Genomic DNA, 20,272 nt, shown 5'->3' with positions numbered 1-20,272 from the left:
GCTCCAGGATTGAGTTAAAACAAACCTATCATTAATATTGTGTCTGCTGCACAATGGCTGGATAACATTATACATGCTGGGAGGTGTATGAGTTTATATAAAATGTTCGCTTATACCTTTTCTGTTTGAACAAAAGATCTTTCCATATTTTATCATCGGTTTGGTTTAGCCTGGAGGTGGCATTGATGGTGGTTCTTTCTGATTCTGTTCAATACATCTAAGCTTTATTTGCTGTTTGAGTGCAGGTAAAAAAAGGCTCATCTGGGATAATGATTATTAAACCGACATTTTCTAGTTAATGACTGAAAATAAAAGAGAAATCGGTTTGGTTGCTTTTGGAAATGCAGGCTGGACGCCACTGACGGTGCTCAGAAGAAGAATGGCTCTTGATGCTAATGGAAACCTGGCATTATTAGTAATTGTAATAAAGTGTACGTACAGCCCTAATTATTTAGGTCATGGAAACACTAGGGAAGTTTTAGACCCTCCGTAAAGTTTGTAAAAGTGTCTCAAACCCTGCTAGGTAGAATCTATCTCCCGTTGCGTGTCTTTGACAGAAAATGGGGGAAATCTCTCTACAACTGGTTGGTGTGTCCTCGGCTACATACTTATCGCCTTTATCCTGGCTCTGTATATTGGGAAGCGTGCTCCGGCTGGCTAACTATACCCTCCTTGAACAACAGAAATGATGGGACTTGTAGTATTTAAAGCAGAACTAAACCTTTCCAAATAAAAAATTGCAGATGCTTTATTGCAGAAGGGACAGGTGATGGTAACCCCACCTGCTTGATCACAATTTTTTTATTAGACCTGCTTATCCTCACTCTGTTGCTGGCACCCCCATCTTCATCCATTCTTATGTCTTCAGCCAACTTGATTGACCAGTCCGGATTTGAGGAACTCATGCACATGCGCGTGGGAGTTCATTCATTCCCAGCAGGGCATGCACAGCTTAGTGTATTTCAAGAGGAAAACTGCAAACGGTCAGGTAAGTCTGCTTTATTGCAGAAAGGACATCGCTTGTTCCTTCTGCAATGATCGCGTTTAGGGTGGGAGGTTGTTAAATGGAGGGCTTATATGGCAGCAGTTGTCAGATTTAAGGAAGCAGTATTGATGGCTTCTGTAGTGTGCAATGAAGGGGAGATGAGAACTGTATATGGTGGTACAACGTATTGCATTACTGTAATTTCTCTTGATTTTACCAATCTTACATCCTGCCTGGCATCCTGTATTTAAAAAATCTATAAATAACATTGATTTTTCTTTCAGATCCCAAGTAACAATGCTGTATATGAGAAATACTTCCACCAGGTCAGTTTCATTATTATGGAAATAAGTGTGTATTGATTGATGTGCACTTATTGAAATCAAAGTTTCTCAGCCAGTGAGACGCATTCCCCTAGGGCCATATAACAGGCTGGGGTGGTATTTTAATGTTTTTTTAACTAAACTTTATTATAGTTGGGTAAAAGCTTTTGAAAATAATCACATATCTGGTTAATGTTGCTATTTCTAAAACATAAATTTCACCAGATGCATTTTTAAGTGCAGGAAAAAATGAATTTTTTTATTTGCAGTGCTTAGAAATGTTTTGTATGTTAATCTTTTTTTCATTATCCTAAACTGCATGCAATGCCTAATACATATCTTAAGAAACATTTTATGTTGTGGATTTGAGAGGCAATGGTTAAAATCTGTCTAAATATAGCATTTCTTTCCTGTGCAATTTTCATTGACATAAGTATTCCCTATTACCTTCCCCTTTGTTCTGGTGACAACTTAAAATGTTAGCTATTTGCTTTAGTTTAAGTTTTTTATTGACAAGGATTATCAGGGCAAACTAAGGGAGTTAATATTCCTAGCAATATTATATAACACTGCCTGATGCATTTAGCAATATCCAAAGCATTTTGGAGAACACATTTCTATACGTCTATCGATCAATGATGCTTATTACTCCATTATACCTAACTGAAATTCCAACCTGAGGTTTGAAAATACCTAACTATGCAGCGTCCCACTTACCTTCTGTATGTCACCAAAAACCTAACCAAGGTTTTACCATTTCCACATTTTATCTAAAACCAAAATCATTGGTTTTACATACCCTTCAATAATGTATAAAAACATTGATTTACAACATAAACATTGAACTAGTTTCTGTGAAAGTGAAGCACGTTCATTACCTGATCTCTTTTGTTTTCAGTTGGAGTCAGCCAACTCCGGGAAGGTATTGGCTGGAGATGCTGCTGTGTTCCTGAAGAAGTCTGGGCTCCCAGATCTGGTTCTGGGCAAGGCAAGTGATACAAAATGATGGATCTGTTGATGATTTCCGTGTACTAACCTGAGTGCTGGAACATGCAATTTTGGCTTTCATTCCCAAACATAAAGGAAAACTGAACCTCCATCTTTTCCTGTTCCCACAAAAAGTTAGCATTAAGGGTTCATTCCTTTGAATTTCAAATTCAGCATTTAAGTCTGCAACAACTTTCAGTGCAGAAAATCAGACTCTCTCTGCATTGCCACACAAGCCAAAAGACCTGGGATAGGCTGGGTACACACGTTCAATAACTGTCGTTGGAAAGTATCTTTCACAATCTTTTCCAACGCCAAAAGACTTCATGATGCATGAACAAGTGCTGTACATACAGTGCCGTTCTGCTCTATAGAGAGGGGGGAGAACGACGAAGTGGCACCTGCTGCACTCTTTCCCCTTCACTTTCATTCCTTGTTTGTCATCCGTGGATATGCCTAGACGGACGACGGATAAGCACACACCAGATTCTTGTCTAAAAGCCCTGAGGCGATTTTCGGACGAGAATCATCTGTCGTGTACATAGCCACACTCTGTCGCAGTTAAGTATCACCTAAATATCCTGTTCCCCTAGCCTTTGTGCTACCATGGAAAAGCAGCAGGCTGATAAACTAATCTTTTTGTCACTCTGGACTGTCCTCCTTTTATTATGATTCATGTTAGCACTTAAGCACATTAATATATGATTTTCATCAATTGATGCTTTTCCTTCTCCCAGTATAAACTCTACTGTACAGGGATTGCTAGTCGGGTTCATTTATTGATCCATTAATGATTACAAATGTGCATTCATCTGTTTACTCTATATATCGTCTGGGACATCAGTTTTAAGCTGCTCTGCCAACCCATTTAAAATTAATGTGCTTTCCTATCGGAACAATTGAAAACAAACATTTACTAGAATGAAGTATTTGTTTTCCATAAAGAAATAAATGGAGTAGCATTTCCTTTTACTTGTCTCATGATGTAGTCTTCTGTATGTATAACTGAGCACAATGCTCTTTATTTGTTTGCTGGATTGTGTGGGACTTTTGTGTGATTTTTTTTTTCCAGTAATTTAATATTGTGATGATGAAGCATATTTTCTGCTGACGTGAAAAACGTAAATGTCTATACAGTATGTGTGCTTTCCTGCGGATGTGCATTGTAGTCACTGGAACTGACCCTTTGTTCTATGTCTCATTACAGATTTGGGATTTGTCCGACACAGAGAGCAAGGGATACTTAAACAAGCAGGTAATGAGGTTTTATGGTACATACTATTTTGGTAAATATTATCCTTTTCAATATAGTCAGTTCCGTTGGTTAGAGACTCCTGCCATGCAGGGGGTTATTAGTACATTCTGTTGTGGACAGTCCATAGCAGATAAATCTGATATAAATATGGTGAAGGAGGAAATCTTAGTAGAGGAAGGAATTTGGGGATTTCCTATTAGCTCATAACTTGGAGATCAGCTTTTTTTCTGCAAATATTCGGCCAGTCCACAGTCTGTTCATTCAATCTTTAGCTGGGCTTTCTGGGACTTGCAGTCTCCCAGTAGACAAAGCTTGTTTTTGACTATTCCTGTGTTAGCTGAGGGCACTCATATAAAGGAATCTAATGTAAAATAATTAAATACATAAAATAAGTGAGAAAGTGATAGACCCTCAGCAACACAATATAGATTCTACAGAAGATTGCAGACCGTTAGGTAACCTTATTTTATGACAGAAAACATGGCATATCCCTTCTACAATTAGGAGCCTGTCTGCTTGCTTTTTCTCAGTAATGCTTTAAAGCAAAACTATAGTTTCAGGAAAGAAAAACAAATGTGATCAGACAGGTTCACATGTACGCACGTGCAGCTCAGTATATAATGGGATTTTCTGGGTATCCTGGCATCCCCCGAGGCTGCTGGGTCTTGCTGAACTCTCATGCATTGTCATCCCAGCCTGGCCAATCAGGATGGCTTAAAATTAGAACCAGGATCAGGAGAAAAAGATGGTTGTGCTTGTGACAAAATGGGGACAGGTGAGTGTATTTGGGGAAAAAAAAAAAAAGAAGAAAGTAAGGATAATTTTTTGCAGAATGTACATCACCTGTCCTTTCTACAATTTAGAACTTGTGCCTGATCATAATTTTTTTGCGGGTAAGGCTTTTGTTCCTTTTTTTAAATAAAAAAAAAAATGATAATATAATATTTTATATAATCTATAATATTGAAGAATGTGTTTTCAAGTGTTATTGAATTCCATTTTTTTTTATTTGTGTCACTGTTGGAGAGATTGACCACTGCTGAAAATGAAACAAAATACAACATTTTGATTTTTTACCATAGGTGGTGGGTGTCCAATATCTCTTCGTAACAAGAAGTTATGAGAAACTTTACCTCTGGACAATAAATGACAAAAAACATTTAGCTGATATTGGAGTGAATGAGAATAGGTGATTGAAAAGATTCAAACAATAGTCTCCAGAGTAACAGGGAAGTACAATGTACTTGTAATAAGTTTTTGATTCCAATATAACCTGGACCTGCAGAGGTGGATAAAGATGCAATCAGAGATGCAACCCTTCTTCACTCCAATATCAGCTAAATGTTCTCAACAAAATACTCCTGAAGAAGTCAATAGGCAAAACGTGTCATGATAATGAGACATTTGGTGCTCTTTCTCAGATGATGATATTATAAGGAACCATATGTATAATTAAGGGTCGGATACCTGAGACTTTTTAAGGGGGTTCAACCATGAGTAACTACCTATTCTTTATGTAATTGTTCATTGAATCACGTTGTATTAATCACTTGTATTCTATATGGGTAAATAACCTATACAAGTTAAAATTACCAATTGAAAAAAAAAACAAAAACCTTCATTTCTGTTTTTCATTATTTAATTAACTCACACTACTGTGTGAGTGGAGTTTGGCTTTAATATCATTTTTCAATAGAGATACGTCTGTATCTCTCCTGTTTCATACCCATGGCCAAAATAAAAACTTTTAAAACTTTTTCAGGTCAGAAAAATGTATTTGGCTTTACAAATAAAAACATTAGTGCCATGAAAAAATTAGTGACCAAACAGTGTATTGCAGTCCCTGTATTGTAAATGCGATCCAAAATTCATGCCGGGAAACTGAAGGATCCGGATTATCAATTCTCAACCTATATTTTCATTTTAATCCAACAGTGCCTTCATTGTAAATAATAAGGTTAAAGGATATGTGCTCAAGTCAGATGATTCTCATCCCACAGCTGCCTCCGGGCTGATATCGGATGAGAAACTTGTATGTGTACAGCACTCCACGTCCGTCCTGGTGAATCCACGGACAACAAACGAGGAACAATCGTATTGAAAGTGAAGGGGAGAGCGTGCATCAGGGTGCCGCGCCGTCTGTCCCTCCTCCCCTCTCCATATAGCAGAGCGTCGCTGTATTTACAACACTCATTAATGCATCGTGCAATCTTGTCTTTGGAAAGGATAGTGAAAGATCCTTTCCAACGACAAATATTGCACCTGGGTACACAGCCTAAGTGTGTATTCTGTTTTGTGGTATGTGGGTTTTCTTCTTTCAGAATAACTATAACCCTTTTTTGTTTAAAGTTAATCTCTAGTGTTTTCAACCCTTTTCTTTAATTTTGTTTTCTACTTTTGATATGTCTATATTCCTATAGCTGCTGTGCATATGTGCAGCAATAATTTGATTATTTGCTTGGTTGAGCTAGGGTAAAATAAAGGCTTTCCTTCCCATGATCTTTGAAGTACTTTATCTGGATTCTCTTTGGCCCTGCCAGTGTAACAAGTTACACAGAAAGATATCAATGTTGTAAAAGATCATTAGCTGCCCAGGAAAACCATACCATCAGCTAGAAAAGCTTTATTGGGTTTGTTGAATGGCTTGAAGCTTTTAGGTTGAGAATGGATAATTTAATATTTTCATGGCCTCAGACCAGGGGTGTCAAACTCAATACACAGAGGGCCAAAATTAAAAATGTAGACAAAGTCGCAGGCCAACCTTAAAATTTATTGAAAAAATTGAGAATTTTTTCTTCTCATTAGATATAAACCCTTTTCATATGAAAACAAGGAGGTTTTGCTTCACATTCAATCCGGAACAAGCCTAAAATAGAGAAAGAGGCATAGGAATTTTTTTTTTTAATTTTATTTAAGAAAGAATCTTATGCCTTTCTCTGATTGTTGCTTGAGTTAAATTCCAATGGTAACCTTTTTGCACAGGCTAACAATAATAATATTCTTCTATGAAAATCCCAACCATTCAAGTCCATGCCTTGGAGTATCAAGGAAAAGTACCGCTGAGGGGGAGTGCTGGAAATGCCAGATGCGGCCTAAATGCAGGGCTAAACATTGAGTGGCCGCCGCTGGAATTCCCTCTTCATTGAAACAGTGCCGCTACTAAAATTCCCGGCATTACTTGTATCTATAAAACAGTCCAATGCGGGGCCACGCATAGGCAGAGAGCCCGCTGGTCTATAGACGCAACAGATACTGGAAATTGTAGTAGCGGAGCTATTTCAATGTAGCAGCGGGCCAGCTGCAGTTCACATTTAGAATTGCTTTGGGGGCAAAAAAAAAAAAAAAAAAGGACGTTGCAGGACAGAGTTTGACACCCCTGGTTGGTGCATGAATTGATGCATGAAACTTCAGGGTACAAATTCCTCCTAGGCATAGAGGCACATATAGAAACTGGATCTAAACTGAACCCAAGCAATGTTTGCATTTTGCTTATAATCATTTTATGTTTTCATGCATTGTAATTCTTTATCAAACTACTTAGGCAAACCTGTACCTAAATGTACTCTATTGTAAATTACATTTTAAAATTGCGTGTGGTGATCACCGTCTGTTTGCAAAGTACTTGAGGTTTTCATACTAAGCAAGCTGAATTGCTGTCTACTGCAGGCTCTTTTTTAAGTGAAATGAGAACACCGGCATGTAGGAAAATATTCCAAAATGCACCCATTACAGCCTTTTTGTGCTATCCCATGTAGCAAAAATATGTTTTACTAAAAAAGTAATTTCTTACAGCCACCAATTGAATTTAAACCTGTATTGTAAGCTTTTCAAGTTGGACTAAAATTCTACTTCGAAAACTTGTTCGGCAAGTCATAATTGCAGAAAGTCACTTCTGCAATAATTCCTATTACCTATCTGATCGCTCTGTGAAACTGTCAAAAATGCTAAACTGCCAGAATACCTGATTGAATGAACTCCTGCATGCATGCATGGGAATTGTCATCCCTGCCTAGCCAATCAAGAGGGAAGTGCAGAAGCAAAAAGATGCCGTCCCTTGCAACAGGGACAGGTGAGTATATCCATGTTTAGCATTGCTTTAAAGTAGCTGTATGGATTGTGACTGACAGGGAGGTACCCTGAGAGGGAGAGTACCCGGAGGAAACCCACGCAAACACGTGGAGATCCTGCAAACTCCATGAAGATAGTGAATACACTTTCATCAGTGTCGCTGGGTTATCCAGCAAACTTGGAATGAATTTGGCCAGGATTGAAACCATTTGTTAACAAATAGCAAATGACTTAAGAAATCCATTCCAGGTTTGCTGGATTACCCAGCTTCACTGATGAAAGTGTGTTCTCTCCTGCCTTGGAGAGCTTTAATAAATCAGGGCCAGTGTCCTGGCCAAGATTTGAACCTGGGACCTAGCATTGCAAAGCCCAGAGTGCTAACCACTGAGTCCACCCCTTATATTTAGCACATCTGCAGTGTTTGTATACGATTTGATTTACTTCTTGCTTGGCATAACTCTTTGAAGCTGTGTTGGCGGTGTTTCTGAAATGCAAAAAAAGAGTAATAACAAATACTAAAATAGTTTTGCTGGAAAAAATTCTCCAGGCTCATTCCAGTGGCAGTCATGTGTCCAGAAGTCAGAGAATGTATTCACATAATCTTTGCCTAATGCAGTGTTCTCCCCAGCCCGTATTAGCCAGTGCACTTTTCAGGGACCACCCGGCTATTTTTGGGTGGTTACTGAAGAGTTGGGTCACAATACAGGTTGAAAAAATTTCTGGCTTGAACACTGCTAATGGAATGATTGGTCAGTCTGAAATCCAAATTGTCAACAGATATAATGTTTAGAAAGCAGAAGTATGACCCTACTGAGTACCAAGCTCTATTAAAATTAATGAATGGAAAAGAAAACTTGCATTATTCACTATCAGTCTCTTCCTTTACTTCTAAACACTTAACTGGAGCTGATTGAAGGGAAGCTTTAGGAAAAGTAGAATATTTGCTTCTACCGTGTTTCCCCGAAAATAAGACACTGTCTTATATTTTTTTTGGCTCCCAAAAACACACTAGGTCTTATTTTCGGGGTAGGTCTTAAAAAAAAACAAACAAAAAAAAACGTACCTTTCGGAAGACGCGAGCCCAAGTTCTGGCATCTGACAGGCGGAGTGCATGTAGTATCACTCCGCCTGTGACAGGAGCCGGAACTAGAAAGAAAGCATCGGCTTGTGCGGCTCCGGAGTGTGCACTGCCGCATGCTTTCTTTCAGTGTCCCGCTGCCTTCACAGGGAAAGAACACGACTCGGTGAGTACTGTCCTCCGGTTTTTAATTTATGTATGCTTTTCCTTTCTTTTTCTCCTCTGACCTGCTGTATGTAGTTAAGGGGGATCTTGAGCAGGGGTGGGCTGGCTGTTACGGACCCCCGCGTGCAGGGGGGGGGATGGGGGGGCGGGCCCTAGGGCTTGCGTGCGGATTATTAAGCTTTAGATTAGGATTTTAAATTTTAGATGGGGGTATTAAGCTTTAGATTTTTTAGGCTGAATTACAGTTTTGGGTGGGTTTTTTTTCTGAACTGGACAGATTTACACTAGGTCTTATTTTCGGGGTAGGTCTTATATTAGGGCAGGTTTAGAAAATAGTGCTAGGTCTTACTTTCGGGGTAGGTCTTATTTTCGGGGAAACACGGTATCAAAACCATCAGGTTAAATAATTTACTGGCCAATAAACCAAGGCTTGTGATTGGTTGATATAAATATAATAATACCTTTTACACTTGTTTTACACATAAGTCTGGGACTTATTTGCTTTATTGTTTTCAAATGGTTCCTTGTCTATACCTGGTTGTCAGGAATTTCTGCCTTTACTGCTGTTTGCTTGATTGCTTTATCTGGATCCTGATAATACTTCCCTGTGGAGTTTTGTTTGATTTTCTGAGTCTACAGAGTGTCACGCATGTGACTGTACATGTACTGTGAACCCTGTGTGGTAAGAAAACATTACGCTAATGATATGTTTTATTTTCCTAAGGAATTTTTTGTAGCCTTGCAGCTGGTGGCCTGCGCACAGAATGGCATGGAAGTGTCACTCGGTAGCATCAAGAAAGTGGTTCCTCCACCCAGATTTGTAAGTCCTTCTCATTTATAGAAGATGACATGTAAATGTCAAAGCCAAATAAAAGATTAAATTAAACAAAATGCTTTCTCACTGTCACAAGATATGCTGCTTTTTTTTCTCTGCCCCAGTCTGAGTTTTTCTGTACAGGGCCTGGAAATGCCTGGTTCTCAGGTAAATTCAGGTACCTAAGCTACTTGGTTTTGAAAAATAATAATAATAATGCAACAATATAGAGTTGTAATATTTGTGTTTATATTTGCATGGCTTTCAGCTCTAATACCCCCCTCGATTTCTTAGTTGCCCTCTGCTTAATGTTACAAACAGTTACTCATAGAGTCTAAATTTTGTAGCCCAGAGTGTGACTGCTCTAGCCAGTAATGGACTTGCACAGACAAACCCCTTTGGTTCAGCACCCGACTCAACTCTTCCATTGCTATAGAGCTGCAGTTGCATCTTAACATGTTAACATGACTTAGAGCTGAGTCCCGCCAGTTAGTTTACAGCACTGTACAGCATAGTTGTAAAATATTTGTTTGGGAGGGAGGGCCGTACAAAAATTTTAGTTTAATAGTACATAAAATATATAAAGACTAATACAGGTACAGATTCCTTTTTTCATAATGCTCCTTGCTTATGTATATTTATGTAACATTGTTCAACCAGTTTCTGCCTTGTCCTTGTTTCCTTTTCAGCATGACACTGCAAGCCCTTCTTTGACAGCTTCCCCAATATCTGCAGACCTGCCATGGGCTGTCAAGGTGAGTTATGTGCATAATGTCATTAGTTATGGGAAGGGTTACTCTTTGTTAGGACAGTATACATTAATGGAATGATGTGCCACAATACATCACTATTAAAATATTTTAGAAATGTGGATATGGTGGTGAAAGTCATTATTTTCTTTCTCATGTTTCTGAAAGTTTTCTTTCAGTATATTTCAATAGCATTACAGTAATTTGAAAAAATATATGTACAGCCCACGGAGAAAAATGAATTTTTAAACAGGAAAACATAAGCGCTTTAAACAGTCACTTTCCAGAAAATACTTTGGAAACATGTTTTACAACTTTCCTACCAGGGTCTAACAATAGCTTAGTGAAATTATGTTACTGTATGTTTTTGTTTTTGTAAAGTGCCCATTTCAAAACCGCCGCATTTCTAGTTTTTGGTGGATTTGCATCTGATCATTATTGTGATCTATTTCTATTTTAACTCCAACTTTTGGACAGGTGCACATTTTTTAATATAATGCAGAAATGATAGTTGATTGGATTACTACAAGTTGCCTTGAATGAGCAAGTAAGCCCCAATCCCTAACATTTCAATTACCACGCTGTAAAGATAGTAGTTCTGCCCCTGAAAACATTGTCTTTAGTTTGTTTCAAATATGACTGTTAGTGTTGACAAACAATTTTTAATTTTGGGTACTTAGGAGACTTTGCACGTAAGATAGTTCTGGGTGTACATTTTCTAGGCCAACCAGCCCTGGACAATTGGTATTCATTTGGAATTTGTGTCACTTGTAGATTATCTTCCTTAGTGTTCATGATTGGGTTCAACTAATTTGGCAATTTATTTATATCACTTGTTAGACTCTAAGGCATTTACAACTTTCTTTGTGAGGGCTTTGGAAAGCTCTTTTTTATCTTTGCAGGAAAAAAAGGGCTGGGTGACTTGTATTTGTGACTGTATGTCTTATTTTTCCCCATATCTCCTAGCAAAGTTTGTTCAATAGCGTACACCACATGTGTATTCTTCTCTCCACCTCATTCTTCGCATCTGCAAGATGGAGAGAATGCTGCCTGATGTCAAGCTAAACCGTGTAACTTGTGTGCATGGGTTTTTGCTGAACAAATTTGTTGTTTAATATTTTCCTCTTTTTTTATGAAATAACATTTTTTTTAAATTGTTTATACAGGTGGAAGAAAAGGTCAAATATGATGCTATATTTGACAGTTTAAGCCCTGTGAATGGATTCCTTTCAGGTGACAAGGTTAAACCTGTGCTGCTCAATTCCAAGTTGCCTGTGGAAGTGCTGGGAAGGGTGAGTGTGACAGTCAGGAGTCTACCCTTCTCACTACCTGCATAGTACTTGTGTTGCCTCTTATTCCTTTAGGTTCTGCTGCATATCAAAATGTTTATTTGCATTACAAATATGCATACATACCCACTCTAATGTTCTTTTTTTTAGGTCTGGGAGTTAAGTGATATTGACCATGATGGACTTTTAGACCGAGATGAGTTTGCAGTTGTGAGTATCAAGTTTTGCTAATAGATTACATGTTGGTCATTTCTACAAGCTTTATGCATTTTATGCACATCTGTAACAGCAGTTTGTCATTTCTGTGTTGGGAATATTGGAAACCTGAGCTAAGAAATATTCAACTGTTGTCAAGCTGGCCTTCACAGAGTGCTAGGTATTTGTCTCATGCTCATGAAATGGTTCCTTTAATGGTTTCCTTTGTTTATACAGGCAATGTTCCTGGTCTACTCTGCTCTAGAGAAGGAACCAGTTCCTATGATATTACCTCCAGCATTGGTGCCACCATCCAAGAGGAAATCCTCTGGTCCTCCAACATCCTTGCCAATTATTCCACCACTGCCAATGCCTCCTTCTAAAGAGCCACGGCATTCGCTGCCACCTGTAGGAATCCTGCCCACTAAAGCACCTGTTACACAAGTAAGAATGTTAAAGCTGCTCAGCAAGTGAACATGTCAGAATGCACCTTAAAGTAGGTCTCTCTGGCTAAACTCATAAACTCTTGAACTGACAAGCTTATCACATGATGATATGAATGATGAAATTTTTATGTTTTACCTGGAATCATCAGTCACATGGTTTCTGAAAAAGCCGGGTGATTTTTTTTGTAATAAGAGATTCTGGTATCCTGCCCTTTTGGACAGAGCTGTAAAATTATGGCTAGACACAAACTCAAATCCCTTAAGTCAGTCAAACAGCTTCTTTATATCTTTGTATTTGGCTTTTTTTTCCTGGAGTTCAAATGTGTACTTTATGTGCTGCTCAATTCCTACTATTGCCTGGCCTTTCTTTGTATTGATCTCAGGTTAACAAAAACTGATCAGAGTACTACTTTGTAAATTTTAGCAGCAGTGAAATAATAATGTGCACCGGTGTGTTTCCACTTTTTAAACTTGCTGTCAGTCAGAGAAAATTATCATACTGATGCATGTGAGCGCAGCTCAATTTGGTGGACTATTAACACATTTTGTATTGATGCCCCTAAACTGATTTAAAATTGTTTTGGTTTCTATGTGAAAAATTTTCCCTCACTCATTTTTTTTCTTTACAGTGGGTTGTGTCTCATGTAGAAAAAACAAAATATGATGACATTTTTGTGAAACTTGACAAAGATCAGGATGGCCTGGTGTCTGGTCTGGAGGTCAGAGAGATCTTCCTTAAGACAGGATTGCCTTCAGGACTGCTTGCCCACATCTGGTAAGTGCAGCTGGAATTCTTTTAAGGGTTGGGGGGGAGGCTTGAACATAGAGGACCAAATTAAATATGTGTGTGTCAATAGCTTCATTTAAGAAATGTCAAATATTCTTCTTCTTTGCGTTCTGGACACCTAAAAAATAGCACCTGCATGCATTACATTTCAGTTGCATCGCATAGTTAACACTCCCCTTAGTCCATCAACATTGAGGAACTTTATGCAGGCTGATAGGGTTTGTTTTTAAAATGTAGCCCCATGCCCACTGAAACATCAGGGGAGTTCTAAAGTTCTGTACAGTTTTTTTTTTATTTTTAATTTTAGGCACATGTAATACTATTAATATTTTCAACCAGTATTTATAAATGCGCCGACATATTATGCAGAACTTCACAAAGTCTATTGTCAGATCACTAAGACTATGTACACATGCTCGATTATTGTAAATGAAACCAATCTTTCACGTTAGTTTCCAATGACAAACGACTGAAAGATGAATGAACAAGTTCTGTACATACAGCACTGTTCTGCTCTGTGGAGACCGGTCAGAACCCCCGCTGCACTCTCTCCCCTTTACTTGTGTTACAAATGTTCATCCGTGGATCCACTAGGACGGATTCATGAATCATCGGACAAGCGCTGTACACACGCCAGAATTTCGTCCCATACTAGCCCTGAGAACAGTGCCATTCTCTTCTATGGAGAGAGGAGGGGGAAGAGCTAGCCGCACCCCACTGCACTCTCCTCGCTTCACTTCCATTGCACTCTTTCATCTTTTGTCATTCATGGATCCACCAGGATCGATCCATGAATTTACCTGGTGGTATGTTTGAAAATATTATAAATATAAAATGTCCAAAACATTGAGAATAAACATATGCCAATTCAAAAAAAAATGTGTTACCTGATTATCATGTGTTCTTTCTGTCTAGAACATCTCTCTAATAAACAGAATTTAGATACTGTAGGAGGACGGGGTTGAATCCAAGCTGTCAAAATGACTCTCCTTGCTGCCAATAAACAAATGTTAGTCCAACTCGTGTGTTTGATATGTGGCAGCATGTAGCATATCCCAGCCTCCACAGATGCATAGTAGTGGATCTAGTGGCATATCCTGCTTTTCCTAATTGTTTTGTAACCCCGTGCAATCTTAATAACAAGATTGTTTATGGGAAAATCCTGTTTCAATGGACTACATTAGTTTGGGATAACTGTTAAAGGAAAACTCCTTAGTAAAAGGAATATTCTGAGGAGATTTATCAGGAGGAAATGGCCAGCAATGTGTAAAAGATTTCTGTGAATAATTTATGATACCGCTAAGGATCTATAATATCTGTCTACTATAATCACTGGCAATAATCATGTGATTATTATTAACAGACTCACTTAGCAAACGCTGCCCATATTTACCAGAATAAAAGAACCATTTAAATCTATTCAACTATGACAAAAACTTTGCATTTCTGTAAACGAAAATAGTGAGCATTGTAATATTTGGTTACAAATTAGTGAAATAAATATGTACTTGCAGGTTTTTTTTTTTTTTTTCAGAATTCACTAGAAAATGTGAATGTCAAGCTAGTGAAGGATTTACTTAATATTATTGTGCCGTCACTTATTTGTTTTGATTGACAGAGACTAATATTTTTTATTTATTCATTATATAATTGCAGGTCCTTATGTGACACAAACGATTGTGGAAAACTCACCAAAGAACAGTTTGCTTTGGCTTTTCACTTAATTAACCTGAAGCTGCTGAAAGGTACTGATCCTCCTCAAGTCCTTCTCCCTGAAATGATCCCACCATCTGAAAGATCAGCTACACCTAAGGTAAGGTTGAAAGATAATATTTTGTTTAATACATCTATTATAATTCAACATTGTATCCACAATGTTCAAAGACTGTTTACAGCGCCAGACGTTGTTGAACAAATAAATATTCTTTATGTGGTTAAGTATTTGTTGTCCTGTCTAAAAAAACAAAAAAAAAAAAACTTGAAATAATCAGTAAAGCCGGCATGGTTTGCCTTATTACACAATCACCCTATTGATATCCACTGTATTAGCCTGCTAAATATTATATGATCCATGGTATTAAAAATGGTTTAGTCAGCAAGCCAGGCAGTCCTAGTTTTGGGTAAAGGTAACTTAAACTAATATGGTTTTGAATCCTAGAACCCAAACTCCTAAGTCTCTGATCCAGCTCAATAGGCCATTCTTTAAATGTTTGTGCCCCAGTTTATTTTAAGATTCTGTGTCATGAAGAAGCTTGATGCCATGGCTAGGCTTTGTAAATACATGAAAACAGTTGGGCACAGAGAATTTAGGTATGGCTATGCAACCACTACTACAAACTACTACCAGAAAAAAGCCATTTATTTTGTAAGTAACCACACAAAACAACAATATAGATTTTGTATAAATTTGAACTTTTAAGTTAGAGGGAGTAAACATAACTACACATTGTGTGTGAGCAGAAGGATTTAAATCCTATCCTGATCAATCTCCTTATGCATTGAGCTTGAAAAAATATGTAACTTCTTGGTGCTATTCATGGTATTTAAATTTTTCATGTTTTATGGGGAAAAAATGACAACTGCTCAGGTATTATCTAAATTGGGGCTGCACACATTTGGCCAGTCAGGTGATTTATTAAACACAGTGCTTCACAGACTTCAGCCCTGTTAAATCTCTCCTCCCCTCCCCTCTCCCTTGCTGTTTAATAGTACTATTAGTGAAATTTTGTATGTGCCTTGCCCCATGGCTCATAAATGAAGGGTATCATCACACTGCTTCCAGCAAGTTCCTTTAAGAAACTTTTCATATCTTTCAAGAAGTTATTTCTACCATCTCAGTGAACTGTGTAATTCCCTTGTCCAGATGTGTTTCCATCTTCACCTGGTCATCTCTCACTGTCTTTATTGACCTGTTTGGGATAATGTAACTCACGTGCACACTGGAGATTTATTCCTAGCACACAATAATGCAAAGACTACACTAGAGTACACCAAGCCATCTTTGTGTGTCCTAGTATAAACGCCAAACAAAAAATGCTAAATAGACGTTACGTTTCATTCTTACAATGTTGTGGAAAAAGAAACCCTGTCATCACATGCTAGCTAGCAGACCTAAATTTGTTTTATGGATGTAATTTTTTTGGTTGCCTAGGTATATTAAGTGGGTGTAAACTTTGTTTTTGTTTATAGAGTTTTGAGAAATGCTGTTTTTAAGTTTTCAGTGTTGCAATAGTTTCACATTAAGAAAAACCTGTGATTGAATACTCAAAACAAAAAAAATGTTTTCTTCTAATTAACACTTCAACTTGCCTTAGAGAGCCAATCGTTTCCCAGTATGGAATGTACCTTACTCCTTTTCTCCAGGTCAACTCTATGTAAGTGAAGAGGGAGTTTATTCAATACCTAACTTGCTATTTTTTTTTTTTGTTATGGCTTAACAGCAAGTTATGTTTAATTGTATGTTATGCTTCGGATAAAAATGCTGCTGTGTAACAAAATATACAAAAGATGTTACCATTCTTTGTTGTGCCCTTTATTTGCTGTGAATATTTATCTTGATTGGAAAGTGTGAGTATAACCCTTAATTTGGTGTGTTTATACTCACCATACATTTGGTTTTGGTTTTACTTTTATGTTTGTCCAATGTTTATTGAAAACACTAATGTGTGTTAAAAAGGTGATGCTAATTACACTTGCCAGTACCTTTCATGAATTGGGCAGTTCTGTTAGGCTATGTACACAGGTCAGATGATTCCAGTCTGATCGCCTCAGGGCTGATATCGGATGAGAATCTGGTGTGTGTACAGCGTTCGCCGTTCATGGATCCGTCTGGCGGATTCATGAACGACGAAGGATCATAATAGAAGTAAAGGGGAGAGATCGCAGCGCGGTGCCACTCTTGTCGTTCTCCCCCCTCCCCTCTCCATGGAGCAGAATGATGCTGTATGTACAGCGCTCATTCAGTCTTTTGTCTTTGGAAGGGATTGTGAAAGATCCTTTCCAACAACATTTATTGAACGTGTGAAGGTAGCCTTACTATGCCATTCTATTAAACATTTTTTGCTCCACCCTCTTTTGAATGATGATTGAAAACACTTTATATGTACTATAAGTCTGTGGACACCTAACTATCAAACCTGTAGGGTCAAAAATATGTGGCCAGTGTTCCAATAATGAGTACCAGTATTACTACAACATACATTTTTCCAATTGGCATACTTTAAACTATGATTTGGGGGAAGTCAGCATGACTGTGATCTGTGCAGAAAGCCAATTCATTAAATCATGGTTTAATGAGATTGGTGAGAAATCAAATGGTATAAATTATGCAGGCAACATTTGGGATAAATGAATGCTAATTGCAAGGACTTCTCATCAAACATCAGTACTTGATCTACAAATACTCTTGTAGCTGAATGGGCACATATTTTCACAGCCACCTAATACACTTATGGAAAGTCTTCCTAGAGAAGTGGAGGTTGTTAAAGCCATAAAAGAGGGCAACTCCATATAAACGCACATGGTGGAATGGGTTGTCTAACAAGCTAGGTGTTGTGACCAAGCACCTACAAACTTTTGACCACATAATTTTTATATAAATCTAATATGGCTCAGCCAATTAATTTTAGGTATCCTTGGTACTCTACCTTAAAATATTGAATCTGGCTGAGCGTCCCCATGTGTGGAGGATTGATGAGAAAGAGAAGCACATGTAGTGAGAATGTACAAACATCGTTCAGATGATGTGCTGCTGAGAACTGAACCCAGGACAAAGCACCACAAGAAATGAGTACTAAATAGGAAAAAAATGATTTGTGAAATTACAGTACCAGTTTATATAACACAATGACACACCAATTTCTATTTGTGCAGTAACTTTACCAGAAACACAGCAGCATATGCATGACCCAGCCATACCCTATAAACTTCTCACTTCTTTGCATGGGGGACAGACTCTTACGTAAATTGGGAAGAGCTTGTCTTGCCCCTAATTTGCACACAGAGGGATTGTGGAGAACTCCAGACAATACATGACATTCAGTAATAAGTGTTTATGAATTAATACATTTGTCTGCATTCTGTTTTTGAATGTATTATTTGATGGAGAATCAAGTGAGCCAGTTCTATCCTACTATAACCCAAAACATTCTTGAGATCTGGAAAATATAATAAGAAATAAAACTGGTTCAGCAGAAGTGGCAAACCATGACCAATCAGGTTTAATACATTTTTAAGACATAAAAAGATACATGCAAGTCACTGTGTATCATATTATCTAAATCAAAGAAGACCTACCCAGATTCAATGGTCTATACAGCAGCTATGCAATATAGGTTCTGCAGTTTTATTCTTCAGCACAGGGACTCCTGAAGCTCAGGGTAAATAATAATGTTATAAAACCTGGTGTTTATGTGAGTTGACTGAGTATTGTGTCTTGACTGAAGTTCTCCTTTTCAAAACAATCAAGTTCTTTAGAAGGCTTGTTTTCTCTTTGCACTAACCAACTTTCCTGGTTTGCTTTCTTTGCTTTGTTCTAGCTTGCTGGACTGTTTATTTCCATCTGCCTCAGTCTGCTTTCCGCCTCGCTCTAATATTCCTAACTCTCGCCTGTCCTCTTCTGGCTTTGCAAGGTTAGACCATCTCTTACACTCTTTTATCAGACTTGTGTGTACCTAGGATTATAGAATAAATGAAAGTTTAGGGCCACACCAGTTTGGATGAGCGGGGAAATCAAATGCAGTACTTTAATTTTTTTACATCAGTTTGTTGGAGTGGCTCTTTCACAATGTTTTTCTGTATCCTGACATGGCATCCTCGAAGATTTGTCTTCCTGCAAGATGATAAAATGATATCTAATTCTAATATATGATAAAGTGTATCTAAACCCAATCTATAGATGAGGTGGCTGCATCTGTTTTTTTCTGGCTTTTTTTTTTACCTGGTCATCTTGTCAACACACTTCCTGCCCTGAAACACTAATTTGCTATATTGTATCTGTGGATAAGCAGTGTTGCTACCCTAAGGGCTAACACTACCAGAGATAACAGGACAGCGCACAGGACAGCACTGCACTTTTGGCAGCATCTGAATATTTTTTGCAATTATTGAACAGATACAGCAAATTACTTTCAATTATAAGTTTTCCTGATTAAAATTGAGCAAATATGTGAAGTTTAATATTGTGGTTTATTTTACTTTACCTGAAGTCCAGTGTCCTTGTGCAGTACTTCCACCCAAGGATAATAGTTGTGGTCTCATAAGTTACCTTTTATGTGTAATTAGCTATTATTATGAAACAGGATTTATATAGCGCCAACATATTACACAGCCCTGTACATTAAATAGGGGTTGCAAATGACAAACTGTTACAGACAGTGACAGAGGAGGAGGAGAGGATGTTGCCCTGAAGAGCTTACAATCTAGGAGGTGGGGAATTAACATACAATAGGAGGGGAGATACCGAGTGATGGGAAGTAGCGAGGGTTTCAAATTACAGAGCAAGATGGGTAGGCAAGTTTTAAAAAAAAAATGGGTTTTGAGTGCTCTTTCAAATGACCAGAAAGTAGGAGCAAGCCAAATAATTAAATTTGTGCTTTCAATACTGGTAAGACAACCTTCTTTGTGCAATGCACTTCACCTGCATAATGGATGTTTTGCTCACTGTACAATATACTCTGCATCGTCCATAAGTAACCCATGGCTGTACAAACACCAGAGGTCTAGGAGGAGAGGACACCCCCAGCCTTGCATGCTCTCCTGTGCTTTGGACTGTTTTTAAATACAACCAATCTGTTGAATATAGTTTGGTTCTTGATGTTATTATATTGGCCAGTTTTCCTTTTACTGGAGAGCAAAGAGTGAAAAGCTTGCATGACTATAGCGTGACTACTGCATGTTAGTTTTCCTGCTTGTGTCATGGCTTTTGCAGTTTACTCCTCTAATACATCCCAAACCAGCTTGTGACATTGTAATGACTTGTGTATTTATATAACTTTTGTCTTCTCTTGCATTTAGGTTAATATCTTTTCATTTTTTAAAATGATTTCTTACAACATTATTTTGTTATTTACACACCAGTAGCTGTGACTTTACAAAAGGTTGGTCACACTCTGAGTGTGTTCATGCTATATG

At 37.9% G+C, this 20,272-nt stretch overlaps 1 protein-coding gene across 3 annotated transcripts in view; it reads left to right on the top strand.

Annotated features, from left to right (window-relative positions):
• EPS15 (epidermal growth factor receptor pathway substrate 15) overlaps window positions 1–20,272 on the top strand; it is a 79,626-nt gene that overhangs the window by 17,439 nt on the left and 41,915 nt on the right. For 2 of the 3 annotated variants that reach the window (XM_072419626.1, XM_072419628.1), the window contains exons 2-12: window positions 1,270–1,311; window positions 2,207–2,296; window positions 3,503–3,550; window positions 9,586–9,681; window positions 10,365–10,430; window positions 11,591–11,716; window positions 11,864–11,923; window positions 12,146–12,352; window positions 12,984–13,129; window positions 14,798–14,954; window positions 16,456–16,515. In XM_072419626.1, the coding sequence (XP_072275727.1) occupies window positions 1,270–1,311; window positions 2,207–2,296; window positions 3,503–3,550; window positions 9,586–9,681; window positions 10,365–10,430; window positions 11,591–11,716; window positions 11,864–11,923; window positions 12,146–12,352; window positions 12,984–13,129; window positions 14,798–14,954; window positions 16,456–16,515 (1,098 nt within the window). The remainder of the gene's footprint in view (window positions 1–1,269; window positions 1,312–2,206; window positions 2,297–3,502; window positions 3,551–9,585; window positions 9,682–10,364; window positions 10,431–11,590; window positions 11,717–11,863; window positions 11,924–12,145; window positions 12,353–12,983; window positions 13,130–14,797; window positions 14,955–16,455; window positions 16,516–20,272) is intronic. The other variant, XM_072419627.1, reaches the window with a different exon arrangement.

This window comes from Pyxicephalus adspersus, chromosome 8 (genome assembly GCF_032062135.1).
Source record: "Pyxicephalus adspersus chromosome 8, UCB_Pads_2.0, whole genome shotgun sequence".
In the NCBI taxonomy this organism is placed as follows: domain Eukaryota; kingdom Metazoa; phylum Chordata; class Amphibia; order Anura; family Pyxicephalidae; genus Pyxicephalus; species Pyxicephalus adspersus.
The sequence above is the reverse complement of the archived record's forward strand: the minus strand, read 5'-3'. Positions and strand labels throughout refer to the sequence as shown.